This window comes from Amphiura filiformis, chromosome 8 (genome assembly GCF_039555335.1).
Source record: "Amphiura filiformis chromosome 8, Afil_fr2py, whole genome shotgun sequence".
Taxonomy (NCBI): domain Eukaryota; kingdom Metazoa; phylum Echinodermata; class Ophiuroidea; order Amphilepidida; family Amphiuridae; genus Amphiura; species Amphiura filiformis.
In genome coordinates this window covers 37,301,840-37,317,503 of record NC_092635.1, presented here as the reverse complement: position 1 = coordinate 37,317,503, position 15,664 = coordinate 37,301,840, and the positions used below count along the sequence as shown (strand labels likewise).

Below are 15,664 nucleotides of genomic sequence, written 5' to 3'. Positions count from 1 at the left end.
GACATTTGCCGACAATGACTGAGCCCCTGGTCAAAATTGTGACGCACATGTTAAGGATTATGACTGTCCTCATGACGCAAATTTGACTCACCATTAGGTGTTTTGACTGACACTGATGCGCCTAACCATTGACGCACCTAGGTAAAGTGACTGACACTGACGCACCCCTCGGGGTATGTTGTGACGCTTTTATATTGAGTAAATGACCGCACCCTGCGTCACTAATTGGTTGGTAAATGACCCAACCATGACGCACATCCCCCGGGGGTCCTAGGGTGGGTCATACAAGTGACATGTGTATTACCAAGCATTTGAGATGACAAATTGCACAGCAACCTTGCACCAGTATGGAAATCTGTCTGGGTCATGGGAACAAAATTATGGGTCATTTATAAGAATTTCAGGCCACACATGATGTGATGAAAACTATGCAGAAATTATGTACTTTCTTGTGGGATAAAAGTATGGTAGCTAAATATATCCATAGAGATGGAACAGTATCAGAACTGGGCAGAGGCCCCCCCCCCCCCCCCTCGGTCATGGATTACGAGGGTCTTTTTTGACAAAACAAGCTGCTGGATTTGGGATTCATTGTCAATGTTTGCCAATGGTTTGGTCATTTACACAACCTTTAGACATGTGGTTTTTACAACAAACCTACTTCAGAACTTCCACATAAAATTTTTACTATGTAGAACTACTACATGTTATAAATATTGACACAATTTGTCTAGTACATTGGAAATGTTTACTCCTAAGATTTCCTCTTTGTTATTATGCATGCGTTGTACACAAATGTATTTTATTACCGGTAGTTGTATTTTCAATGCTTTTTTGATAGTTGTTTTATTTTTACCTTGTTAAAAAACCGAAGTCTCAAAACAGTATGGCACTTCTGGATGGTTAAAGATTGGCCTAAAAAGTGATGCAAGCAGTCTCAGGGATTAGGCCTAATTAGTAATTGTCAAGATTTATGTCAAAATTGACAAAATTATATATAATCAACAGATGACTGCCCCCAGTGTTGTATCAACACTTGGGGAAGGGGAGCGAAATTTGATTCTATAAGTCCCTCATCATCAGTGTTCGAATTAAGGAAAAATAAATGGTTGTCCCAACGGACAACCAGCTTACAATTTCTGGTTGTCCGTCTAAGTTTTTGGTTGTCCGTAGGCCTACAAAGGTGACTTTTGGCTACAGATTTATGGTTGTCCGGCGGACAACCGAATCAGTATTTTTGGTTGTCCGGCGACTTTTTTTAGTTGTCCCGGCGTAACGGACAACCAAAATTTCAACGCTGCTCATCATCCCACCCAAGGCACCCATACCCCCTCACTCAATTACCCCCAGACCAAAATTCAAAGTTGTGCATTCTAAATTTACCTTTGTTGCGGAGATAATTGCATTTATATGCACTATAGATAATTTATTGATTTATTGCTATCTATCAATTGATCAAGTATTGTTGAGAAATAACATCACTTGACCCTCTGCCCCATTGCTAGTTACATAACAATAAAAGTTCAAGGGTTGTCATGATGATATTATTGACTGATTTTGTCAATTTCTAAGAAAGTTAAGTGCTGTTAAGTGTATTAATATTTGTGAATCTCTTTGTATTGGGACATCTGCACCTGCATTTTCTGTCTTTTCTCTTCATGGGTACATAACATAAGATGAGTTTTGATTCAGCTCTTGGAGTTGAGCATAGCTACATGTGCCTGAATGCTGTCCATGGTTTTCAACATTTCTTGAACTTGAAGGGGTTTTTCAAAGTTTCAAACACAATTAAGTGGAATCATGATTGGATCAGCAGAAACTATTTCATCCATGCAGGTAATTTCTCAGGACCTAAAGTTTATAATTAGGATCTTTGATAATAGAAGTGTGGACCATTTTGGTACTATTTTTATTGTGTAAAAATTTTAGTTTAGAAAAGCCGAAAATTGTACATATAGTATGTAAGGCCTAAAAAAAACCTATTTGCACTTAGGATGTGAGAGTTGGGCTATAATAATACAATATATTATTACTAGGCCTAATGCATTTTACTGGCTGGTAAAGGTACAAAATAATATAGGTTACAGTAAGTAATATACAACCAGTGTTTGCTTTTTCAAAAAATATTTTCAGGGAAAAAAAGAGGAAAGAAAAATTGGCTAAAGAGGAAGAAATTACACATTTAAAAACATAACAATTAACATAGATAGATCTGCTTCAAATGTATAATGACATTACTTCAGAGTAGGTCTTGAAAACATGAAATGAAAATTCTCAACGTAGCACTAAATTATAAAAGCATAGGAGCTGGTTTTTACATTCTTAAAATAAAAATCACAGTTCTATTTTGATAGATTGTACTATGCATGATTGCTATTTTTATCTACCTAAATACTGTCTAAATGGTTGTTGACTATGTATCATTAGCAACATTTTAACACCTTGCAAGAAGGGATGTGGAATTGATATTTTGATTCTTTGGTGATAAGAGGTACTATCTGTGAAAATCTTGACAATTAAAGCACAATTAGACCAATTAACATGAAGCTAGGATATCAAGATAATCAGCAAAGGAAATGCAAGACTTGATAATAGCATTATCAGAGATTGACAGCAAAGCTACCTGTCAAATGTTGTCCCAAATTTTTTTAATGTAGAAGAGTCAGAGTGGGCCAAGACAGCTTAAATAAGACCCCGTTTAGACTAGAGAAAAGTCGAATCAAACTCGACATCAAATTAGATTAAGACAGAGGATTAGCATAAATTAATTCTTGTTTGTGGTTTTTATTGGGTGTTTACATTATGTGCCTGAACGAATTCGACTCATCTGTGTGTGCATGGTCAAAAAAAAAAGCATTTATCAAGTTCCTCGTTTTCAGTCCACATTTTACCCCAAGTTTTTGTGGTTTCACCTTGTTGAAGTTGTTGGGAACCTTGCGAACCATTTCAATTTCAGGTCAATCAATTTAAAGTAAAATTAGCCAAAACTATTCCTGGAAAAGTCGAAAAAGATACGATCAGACACTTCGTCAGTGCATAGATGTACACTCACTGCAGTATGCTGTGCATGTACGAAAATACACAAGAAGAGCTGTTGTTTATCGATATCACAGTGCCGATGCTTACCGAAAAATCAATGGCCCTGGAAATTCACATCGCCCAGTCAGCGACACGCATGAACAAGTCGAATTCAATTCGACTGACTGTTTAGACCAGGAAAAGTCATACTTCAACCACGACAAAGTCGAATTGAATTTGACTTAATGAACCTCAGGAGCATTGTTGAACAACGACTTTTGAACTCGACTTCGGTCGTACTTGAACAACGACTGTACCTGTTTAGACCTGAATTCGACTGAACTCGACTTCAAAAAAGTCGTTGTTGAAGTACGACTTTTCACTAGTGTAAACGGGGTCTTTGTTTTACCAGGCAGGCCAGCCTCCAGCTTGATATTCAGTGAACTTGCAGAAAATCAACAGAGATTGTCTGGTGTATTTTCTGGGGCCAGTTTAACACCAAAAAAGTCCCAAAATTCACCTTGATTATGGGCCGAAATAGAGTAAAATGTGCTTTGTTTGCAAATTATCTAGTAAATTTTGTTGAAGCAGGTTAGAAGGATACTACCGAGCAGGTCAAAATGATGCATATACCAGGAAAAATTTCACCTTTGCCCCCTCCCCGAACAATTGACCCCTGATATGTACATGTAACAAATGTCAAAGAGTATCACAAAGGCTTTATGTCCACTGAAAGGGTACATGAACTGACATGTATACCTTTGTACCAAGCTGAGGTGTCTACATGTTTAAATGTTTAAATGTAGACTATTGATTGTATTCTTAATATTTTGGTATTATTAGTGATTTAATTTAGGCGCCTATATGCCCTAAAGCCCAGAACACTAAATCTGGTAAATACTACCATTTGCTATAAATGTATTCTTTCTCCTATATGTTTTTGACTTGTGCATTCTCTCACGGTCAGATTCAATAGAATTCAATATGTGGGGTTATCATGGTTTATCATGGAACATGAACGTGCTCCTGCTGCAGGCAAATCTACTAGCTACAATCATAGACCATTTATGCTACAATGTAGGCCCTACTTGTATGCTACTTGTATGTGTAGGTCCATTTAGCACTGGCTTCTGTGCTGTACTCTGATACCTGTATACATGTATGATGATTTTCCAACTGTAGGATAGCTATTCGAGCATATTTGATGTTTTTACCATGCTTTTATGCTGTTTTTCAGCTTTTTTTAGTAATTCTCAGCTTTTTTGGTCTGAGGCCTCTCACACCCCTGTTTGATGACATTTACTGTACAGTCATTCAATCTGTGCTGTGTGTGCAGAATTTGACAAGATCCTGCCCCAAGACATAAGTTTTGAAAGTTTTTAGGAACTTGTTCATTATCACTTGAAATATTGGGGATGCTACAATGTATGACATAGAGGTTGTCAGACAGGCAGATTACTGTCAAATTTTTAATTTTTGCTAAAATGTTCATGCCTTTCGTCCACCAACACAGCTACCACAAAATAAATAAAAACATGCCAACATCAACATGTTCTTTTGTGTAAGTCCTACTTATGTCAGAAAACTCAAAATCATCAAAAATAAGTAGTATAATATTTAGCAAAGAACTGTGTAAATAATTGTGCATGCAAATATTGTCATTGTCACATTGTGATGAAATTAGTATCACTAACAATTGTGTAGCGCAAAAATAGAAGAAAGATATTTTTTCAGTCTTATCGGAGGGTCCCTCGACAAAGGGAGGGTTCCCCAAGCTTAACAAAATTTGGAATCAAAATACTATGTGCGATTTGCACTAGTAATAATGGCTGCAATGAATGTACAAATTTCTTGTTTGATTCAAAACTTGAACTATATAATGTAATAAAAAATTTGAATTTAATTATTTAACTTTCCCAAATATTTACTACAGCAGGTACATATCTTGTGAGTTCACTCATCGTTGCAGCCTATGTTACATTCAGTGTTTTAGTTTTGTCTTTCAATCATGTCTGAATGTTGTTAAACTCACATCTTCAACAGATTGTGTTAATAAATATAGCACATATGTTTTGCAGTAAAAACTTAAGTTAGTTGCCATGGCAACCTGTATTAAAGAGGGCGTTTTGAACGCAATTGTCACATTTTGATACAGGAAGTCTTGCATGGTGTATTACCTCATCTCTCAATTTGTGCGTTGATAAGAGGCCTGTCTGCGAGCTATGTGACGAGAGAGCAGCCGACTAAGTTAACTATACACGTAGGCTATCCTTCTGTGAGAACTTTTAGAAGTTTTAAAAGAAACAATATGCTAAAAGGATTGTCTTACTATATAATATATTTTGATGCAGTTGAGTTGATCAGATCATGTCATGTGTAGGCCTATAATAGACCTCTTGACATGTGACCTCATTGCCCGGCAGTATGCGTGCAAATTATGCCAATTTCCATTGTTCTTTGCCCTGCAGTGTGCGTACGCATCGTAGTTTGCTCAGGGCACATGCATTTTAAATCGCCCACCACATTTCATATAGTAGTAGTAGAAGAAAGCCATTGCACAGTGTAGCGGTTCGTTCAAGCATATCGCTAGACCAGTCCCTCACCGTTGTTGATAAACAATGATGTCAAGTGGTCCATAAAGAAGCTTGTGTGTAGTCACATGAAATATTACATCAAAATTAGGGTCTTTTCAGATGGAAAGTTCACTACAATTGTAGTAATGGTAATTGGCCTTCCAACAAGTTCAGAAGAATTAAAAGCTTTTTTTACTTTAGTAGTCAACATTGATATGACAATTAGTTTAATATTAATCATGTTCAAGCCTTGTCCTCTTTTATTTTATTTATTTCATTCAATAAAAATCAGTAATGCGTTTCACCTCAACTACAATCCACAATCCTGCATGCGAGCCAAATACATAAAAAAAATAAACTCATCGCTAGGTGTGTCACATTGCGGTCAAATTCAAAAGGCTTATCGATGTAATGTAGTATATAATGCATGGCTTAACCCAGTTCTTGTTATTTTGCGATGTTGGATACTAGGACGCAGTTGTTTCACACTTGATTGAGGACTTAAAGGGTTGACTACCGCACCAAATTATTTGAACTTCATTGCGTATATATATGCTCAGGCAAATGACAGAAAAGGGGGAAACTTGTCAATTTGTTTTTGTTTATCCCTCCTTAGTCCCTGAATAAAGCATTCATAATGATTTGAACCAACTCTGATGAGATACAGGTACATGTACTTCTTCATGTGACAAGTGACCCTCGTCGGCTGTAATAATAGCCGGGCGTTAATAGCTTCGTTCAAGATTCGTTAATTTTCATGATATGTGTATAAGTGCAATGTGTTCATTTGATCTCTGTTCAGCATAATGTGTGCGCATGCTTAATTAGTTAATCAAGATTAACTTATCTTCGTCGTCAAATGAAGACATTTTCTAATGTGAACAGGGTCCAGGTCTCATCTGTGGGGACAATGACCTGAAATGACTGAATTAAAGTGACCTATTATTAAAATCTTATTTAGCCAATTTCATAGTGTAATTACTTCCTCTAATTACCAAGTCATGCATCAGGCATAGGAATTCCCTTCATGTCGGCATAGCACCATACATTTATCACCTTTAGCATGTTTAGTTCACAAGACAAGACTAGCGCTAACCACGGAGGTAGGGTGGGTATAGCTGAATAACAGTACCTTTGCAGCGGTCAAAGAGCAATGTTTCTAACAAAATATGAAATAAAATTCAGATTTTTAACATTTTATCATCACATTTGAAACCAAGTAAACATCATGGATTTCTACAGTCCATGGTAAACATACAGTACTGATTTTGAGGTGTTCTTCGTTGAATTTCAGATTTTAAAGAAGAATCTTGTACTTCCTGTTGTGCATCAAATCTGTCAGTGCAAAATTCTACTAGACTCACACTGTGACAATTTCCCCTTCCCCTCAAGCTCCAAATTAGTGATCTAATCTGACCACTCCCCCTCCCCCACCAATTTTCTTGAGGCAGTCCAGTTTCGGTCAGCAAATTGGTTCTGTGGCATGTCTCAAATGCAAACTTTGACTTCAGATTTGTTAAAATTAGGTTGTGCGGTTTTTGGTTTGATTGATGGCAAATTTATATTTAATATGAGTAATATTTTATTACAAGAAACATGTGACATTTATCTGATGTGGATGATTTTTATTTGAGGGGAGCTAAATTATTACATATGATATGGCAATTGGTAATAACCATGCAGGACATCATATTTATGTAATTTTTTTCATGTGAATTCAGTCAGTATTTTTCTCAGACAATTCGCATCACCCATTTATGCATGGGGTGGCACAAACATGCGGAAGAAAGAGGACAGATACACATAGGGCTATTTTGTACAATTAAAAAAATTACCACATCAAAATATTTTTGATTGCATGCTTTTTATCTTTCAACACTCATTGTTTTTTGGTAAACCCAAATTATTCTCTAATTCTCCATTGTGTTATCGCAATTAGGGCCTAAGTCCATGATATCTTCAAAGAAAGTTCAGAACAAGTTTATGGTTCTATAATAACCTTTATTGTTCACAAGTGAGTCTTATTATTGTGTTAAACCACTAGAAACAACATCCTTGTTGTCTGAATGATATTTCTGTTTTCTCCAAAATTTTGGTTAAAAATTAATTGTTCATTCATGTCATTGAAGTCATTGCAATCATAACAGGAAGCTGCATAGTGACATTCTAATCGTCAAAATTCATATCAATAATAAGAAATGTATCAATGTACAATGTAAATGATCTGATTAAATTTATGAAACGCATGCATGGATCTGTCAGATAAACCTAAAGGGATGCATCATTGCATATTGAAATTTGCTATTGTTAAAAACAGTTTGAAAGTGCATGAACTGTCATATGCACAATGTACAATGTATGTAGGCCTGTTTGCCTTTTGGTGTACATTGACAATTTACTAGGTTGTAAATGAGTTTTATACATTGTACTCCACCCATAATTTGTGTTTTATTTTGTGTGATGCCCCAAACGTGTAGATCTTTTGAGCAGTTGATCGGACATCTTTGGAATAAGTTCAGAAGATTTTGTGTGTGGTAAACAAAAACATTTAACCAATCACACAATAGAACCATAAACTTGTTCTGAACTTTCTTTGCAGATATTAATATGACTTAAATTGCAATAACAGTGCATAATGGAAAAAAAATTAAATAATAATTTGGGGTCTACCAAAAAACAATGAGTGTTGACAGGTGATGGCTACAGCGTTTTCAGTGAGCATGTTTGCTTGGTATGATTGTAAACATGCACCAATCATGTGCCTTGTCGCTCATGTAAACGCGATGCAACATTTAGAATGCGCAGAGTTAGGCCTATGTATATATCAATATAATTATACATCAACATTGTCCCTGAGGAGGGTAGGTTCAAGATTCCCTTTGACATCTGCATTAGTAATCCAGTCTGATGTTTTCATCTGGATTATGCATGCAAGAAAACAAGTACCGTCGGATCCGTAGCGGTCGCTATGGGACAAGGAATTCAATTTTGCAGTGTTGGTGTCTTTGAAGCAGGTTCAAGTTTGACCCCTATTTTGACCTGTAACCCCTCTGTGAGCTTAACCTTTGAGGGCGCTCATCGTAAAATAATGCCAGAAAGGGTATTTCCATCCACACCAAAAAAAAATCAAAATTTGAAAAATTGTGTTTGTAAACCAATTGTGGACACTTTTGATGTCCAAACGATTTTCGGGAAAAAAAGCGTCCTGACATCAAAAGTGTTCGGAAACCGATTTCGGACACTTTTGATGTCCACACGATTTTCGGAAAAAAAGCGTCTTGACATCGAAAGTGTTCGGACACCGATTCTGGACACTTTTGATGTCCAAACGATTTTCGGGAAAAAAGCGGCTTGACATCAAAAGTGTTCGGAAACCGATTTCGGACACTTTTGATGTCCAAACGATTTTCGGAAAAAAGCGTCTTGACATTGAAAGTGTTCGGAAACCGATTTTGGACACTTTTGATGTCCAAACGATTTTCGGGAAAAAAGCGTCTTGACATCAAAAGTGTTCGTAAACCGATTTCGGACATTTTTGATGTCCAAACGATTTTCGGGAAAAAGCGTCTTGACATCGAAAGTGTTCGTAAACTGATTTCGGACACGTTTGATGTCCAAACGATTTTCGGAAAGAAAGCATCTTGACATCGAAAGTGTTCGTAAACCGATTTCGGACACTTTTGATGTCCAAACGATTTTCGGGGAAAAAGCGTCTTGACATCAAAAGTGTTCAATAAACCGATTTCGGACACTTTTGATGTCCAAACGATTTTCGGGAAAAGCGTCTTGACATCAAAAGTGTTCGAAACCGATTTCGGACACTTTTGAGGTCCAAACGATTTTCGGGAAAAAGCGTCTTGACATCAAAAGTGTTCGAAACCGATTTCGGACACTTTTAATTCTTGTCAATTTCCTTAATTCACCAGTATTTCCTTAATTCTCTTCAATTTCCCTTAACTTCCCTCAATTTCCCCTCATTTTCCCAAATTTCCTTAACTGCCCTCTATTTTCCCAAATTTCCTTAATTCTTGTCAATTTCCTTAATTCACCTGAATTTCCCTCAATTTCCCTTAATTTTCTTCAATTTCCCTTAACTTCCCTCAATGTTCCCAATTTCCCCTCATTTCCCCCAATTTCCCCTCACTTCCCTCTATTTTCCCAAATTTCCTTAATTCACCTGAATTTCCCTCAATTTCCTTAATTCTCCTCAATTTCCTCAAATTTCCCTTAATTCCCCTCAATTCCCCTCAATTTCCCTTAATTGCCCACAAAATCAATTAATTCACCTGAATTTCCCTCCATTTCCCTTAATTTCCCCCAAAATTGCCCTTAATTTCCCCCATTCCCCCCAATTTCCCTCATGTTCCCCACTTTTCCCAAATTTCCCTATAGGCCCTCTCCCTCACCAAGTAGTACCATAGCCATGCGACAAACGATGTTGACGTAACAGCATTTTTTAGAAATTGTTGAAAATCGTGTAATGCCCCTTTAATGACCTAATTAGCATATTTCGGGACTGAAACTCTTTTCCAGTATGGGGCGGTACCTGCCTTCCCCCTCACCAAGTACCATAGCCATGCGACAAACGATGTTGATGTAACAGCATTTTTTAGAAATTGTTGAAAATCGTGTAATGCCCCTTTAATGACCTAATTAGCATATTTCGGGACTAAACTCTTTTCCAGTATGGGGCGGTATAGGCCCTACCCTCACCAAGTACCATAGCCATGCGACAAACGATGTTGACGTAACAGCATCTTTTAGCGTTTGTTACTAACGGACTAACGGACGGACGGACGGACTAACGGAGAGACATGGTGACTTATAGAGCTGCTACCCGCAGCTAAAAATCAGTAAGTATGAATGGCATTGATATGTAGCCTTCAAAAAACCACCCAATGTCCTCCTCTAAAGGAAGGAAATTACTTCATTTGCTGTTTCCCAATATGTTTCAAATAGCACGCCAAGGATTGTTTCCCTTCCTTTTTGTGCCCAAGTCCACTCTAACACAAGCCATAGCCATTAAAATAATATCAATCACAGATTACCAAGTTATTTTTACTGTTTATTACTTCCAACACTCAGGAAATTTACAGAAAAAGTAAAATGACTTCTGTGTGCTATATTCATAACTTCTCAATTAGTAGTGGAAGGGGTGGGTGCGTTCGTTTTCTAATTTTGCTTGTGGATAGTAAGGTCACTATTAACCACTAAATGATAAGAGGAAGTGAGGTCCGGACGGTATCATCTGCTTTGAACAGCTTTTGTTTGTGGCTAAAAATGTTCACAAACAAATCTCCAAAAATTATTGTCATAATGTTGGGGAAGACATGTTATTTTATGCTTATTTAGATCATAACAATTGTGCCATTGCTATACCTTATTGCTCAGATTTACATCATTTTTCAAAAAGCGCAAAATTATCAATGACGTAAACATTTATTGTTGTTTATAAAGCAGTTTGCGTGGGGGTTGGCAAGTGTGGCATAGGCCTTCCGCAATAATATTGGACGGGAGCCCAGTACTCAAAATTGACACTCGTATAAAATGTTTGACAGATTTGAAGTAGTGATTCATTCCTGCTCAGACTGATACTGTCCAAAGGACTGAGTATATGTTAGAGTCAAACAAACGTGATCTGGGATCGCTGTATGAGCTCATTACGAGCTGTTAGCTGTACTATATTATAGCTTCAAATGATTTTGTGATATATGTACTTTGCCTGTTTGAATACTTACTGGGATTACATACTATGGGGATCTTAAAAGATTTAACGAAGGTAGGTTTTAATTACAATTAATTACAAGTAATTAAAAGTTGTCTGTTGTAGATTGTTGAAAACTTAAATCTGAGTCTATATTTGGAAATATGTACTACACCCTACCCCAAGGCTGGCTGCATTAATTGTCTGGGAGGGGACAGATCATGTCATTGTTATACATGGTGGCTTCTGCCTTATCTATGAACAAACTCTCGATGAGTTTTATTTGGTATGTTGTAGTGAAAGTCTTTTGTTTCGGAACCTAGGGATTTATTGTTCCTCGTGATACGAACAGGAATCGATACTTTAAACAAGCAGCCAATCTAAAAATAGTGTGATGTCAATTGCCTATTTTAGGCTGGGAAAACTTTCACTCAAAATCTTGGCGTGTATGCATAAAATATACAAAAGATGTTTCAGTTTACGATTTCAGCTCAGTTATCATTATGGAGTTGTTTGAAGCGAACGTTACGGCACTGGATGTTGCCAAAGAAATCTATGTAATACATCTGAACGCAAGCGGAGGAAACGGCAAAGGGGCGAAAGATTTGGATGTTATTTCTGAACTTGCGAATGCTTACTTGAATATATCAATAAGAAAAAACAAGTGGCGGTGGTACATGAAATTGCAGACGAAGAAGGGGATGAAAGTCAGGTATTGATTGTTCAAAGTGTTTTTCATCACTATAAACATCCTCTAGACTTTTCATCGATGAGTTTACTTTCAGGCGCAACAGTAAAATGGAGCGAAGAGAAAATTGGCTGCAGCAGTCAAAATGTGTAGCATTTTTGGCTCTGAGCGGAGCTTATCAGTGCCTTTGTCATGCAACTAACTAGCATTCATTTTCAGGCCACAATACGCTGTTGGTTTTTATGCTAAGGATCATTTAATGACTGATATGAAGACTTAAGTTTCGTTTCTAAGTTTGGCTAAGTTATTTTCGAATCGATTGCACTCCAGATTTTATTGAAATTCAGGCGATAAAAGTATTATTTTTGGGTAAAAAGACCAAAATAGTCACGATAATCGAGTTATATCTTGGTTCCCTGTGTGTGCTAGAGATTATTCTGGTCTGTATAATTTAAGATGCGTAATACAGACGGAAACCAATGGAGGTACATTTCTTAAGATTTAGTTCAGATCAGAAATTATTTGACTACTTCTTAACTTTTCTTCACTATTTCTTTATAATTTAAATAAAGAGATAGGTAAGGAATGTCAAAAATAGTCAAGAACATGTCTGAATCTTGAATAAATCCCGAATAAATCTGAACAAATGACTTTTCTGGGGACTATTTGGCTTTGCGCAAGTGCAGTACTGAAAGCACTGTGCCGATTTTTTTTGTTAAAGGTCACGTTTTTACCGATAAGCTGCGATGCTCAACAAACTTCGTACTTTTCTATGAGGCTATTTTGAACCAATAAATCGATTAGTTTTTCTTGATTGATGACATCACCATTTCTGAACCAATCAGCAAACAGTTTTGTGTGATTGATCGATTTTGCAGTAGTCTCACAGCAGCCAGTTTGGTTCCCCCTTCCACACAAACATTTTTGTGGAGGGAGCGTAACCAAACTGGCTGCATAGGAGACTAAGTTCACTGACCCACTGACCTTGCAAACTCAACCACAGAGAGCTACGTGCATAATCGAGGTGAAAATACGCTAGTTTGTTTACCATTCTGAGCTCATGAGCTTCTGGTAAATGTCATTCAAGCATTTACTGAGCATACCATAATATTTTTTTTATTAAATATAAAGATGTTTATTTAAGTTATTTGTAAAATTCAGCGATGGACTTAATATAGAAGTGGTTTGATTTTAGTTGTAAACGCGGGACTCGACCGGCATGACAAGTTGAACATGTGAAGTTCCAAATTCGGAAGCCATGTACTACTATTCCATGTACGTAGGTCTCACACGAACTGCTCGAGGTTATACTGACTACTAGATTGTCTACTTTTGTACTTTCGTAAGTGATGAAATTGAAGAAAAAATCATGAAGTGAAATCTATCAGAAATAAACACTGATGTGATGTAGGCTAGTCCTGCTTAATCGGAGTACAGCATCCAGACCAGGCAGATCCAGATCCGAACAGAACTTACGATTGTTCGGTTGGACCGGTTCAACACACATGACACAACAGACATGTCAGGACAGAACAGTTTTGGTGTTTACAAAAAAATGCAAATGATCTCAAGTCACAAAAATTTGTTATAAAATTTCATTTTTTGTCTCGCCTCAGTATTTCTGTCTGTCCGGGGGTGTGGATGTCCGTGTGTCCGTCTGGAGCTGTATCTGGGAAACTGTAAGACCCACGCAGTGCGTGGACGCTTACTTGGTGGGAGGAAGGGTATCTAAGTTTGCTCCGTAATTGTATGTTTTCGGTGAAAAATAATGCAAATTAACATAGCTAATTTGCATAATTTATGCAAAAATCAGCGCAAATTGATAAAATTTCATTTCTGAACTTTGTTCAGGATGGGACTTAGTAATCACTATTTCCGTCTGTGTGTGGGGGTGGGATGTCCGAAGGTTTGTCCGGAGCTGTATCTGGGGAACCGTAAGACCTACGGGGACGCTACTTGGTGGGAGGAAGGGTATCCAAGTTTGCTCCGTAATTGTATGTTTTCGGTGAAAATATGCAAATTAACATAGCTAATTTGCATAATTTATGCGAATATCAGCGCAAATTGATAGCGGTGCATGGTAACGAAACCTTGTTAACTTGTAACCGCCTTGTGAAGCTGTTTCTGGGGATCCGTAAGAATGCTAAGCCCTATGATGATGAAACGTGGTGGGGGTAGCATGACCAGAGGATCTCGACCTGATTCGATTTTCAGCGCAAAATATGGTAATTACCTACCTAATTTGCATAATTTATGCATAATATGCAAAAACCTTTTTTCTCGGAGACTAGGGGTCGCACATTCTTCAAACTTGGTGGGCGGGTGCATCTTGACCCCAGACAGAACAAGTTTGTATTGGTTAGTGGGTGAAGGTCACTCGAGGTCATCCAGGGGTCATCTAAGGTCAAATTACTAAAACTGTCGTATGGGCATGAAACTTGGTGGGTACAGTTAACATTTAGAGTCAAATTTTCTGACGGTCATTTTGGGGTCATCCGAGGTCACTTAGGGGTCATCCGAGGTCAAATTACTAAAACTGTCGTATGAGCATGAAACTTGATGGATACACTTAACATTATGAGTCAAAGTTTGGACGGTAATTTCGGGTCATCCAAGGTCACCAAGGGGTCATCTGAGGTCAAATTACTAAAAACTGTCGTATGGGCATGAAACTTGGTGGGTACAGTCAACATTTAGAGTCAAATTATCGGACGGTCATTTCGGGGTCATCCAAGGTCACGAAGGGGTCACCTGAGGTCAAATTACTAAAACTTATATGGGCATGAAACTTGGTGGGTACACTTAACATTTAGAGTCAAATTTTCAGACGGTTATTTTGGGGTCATCTGAGGTCACCAAGGGGTCATCTGAGGTCAAATTACTAAAAACTGTTGTATGGGCATGAAACTTTGTGGGTACAGTCAACATTTAGAGTCAAATTTTGGAAGGTCATTTCGGGGTCATCCGAGGTCACCCAGGGGTCATCTGAGGTTAAGTTACTAAAAACTCGCATGGGCATGAAACTTGGTGGGTACAGTCAACATTTCAAGCCAAATTTTTGGAATGTCATTTTGGGGTCATCCAAGGTCACTCAGGGGTCATCTGTGGTCAAATTACTAAAACCTCATGTGGATATGAAACTTATTGATGGATGTATTATGCTCTGCAAATAAGATATAGCTACCAACCAGCAAGATGTATGATTGCGTGTGATCTGGCACATACAATGTATATGATTTCACCTGTTGCACATTCGACTGCAATTACTTTCACATTCAAAAAAGCACAGAGCCACAGCGCCATTGGTGCTCTTGTTAATACTCTGCATCTCTTTTGCATAATTTACTTTGGTAAATATTGTTGTTATTATGAACAGGAAAACGTCTGCAGCGAGGCGTCACCATTTGATTACAAATCATTATAATTTGTATCTTTTTTCTGTGTTTTTGCAGGCTTTGGTATACGAAGACGGCAATCTCAACTCAGGTACATTGGAAGCATTTATCCAGCACATGGTGCCGTCGATAGACTACTATCCAGAGGTAAGACGTCCTATAGTGAGGCTTGAGAATTCAAGGGGAGCTACAAACTGCTCACCTGGTTATGTTTAGGAGAGGTTTAGGAGAGCAGGCAAGAAAATGATACCAAATTTACTTGTTAGCCAGCCACACAGGAGGGCTT

The 15,664-nt window shown here is 37.6% G+C and overlaps 1 protein-coding gene across 7 annotated transcripts in view; it reads left to right on the top strand.

Annotated features, from left to right (window-relative positions):
• The window catches only part of LOC140159000 (ras-GEF domain-containing family member 1B-like), a 289,431-nt gene that overhangs the window by 249,854 nt on the left and 23,913 nt on the right, over positions 1-15,664 (top strand). For all 7 annotated transcript variants that reach the window (XM_072182301.1, XM_072182303.1, XM_072182306.1 and 4 more), the window contains one exon: positions 15,436-15,525. In XM_072182301.1, the coding sequence (XP_072038402.1) occupies positions 15,436-15,525 (90 nt within the window). The remainder of the gene's footprint in view (positions 1-15,435; positions 15,526-15,664) is intronic.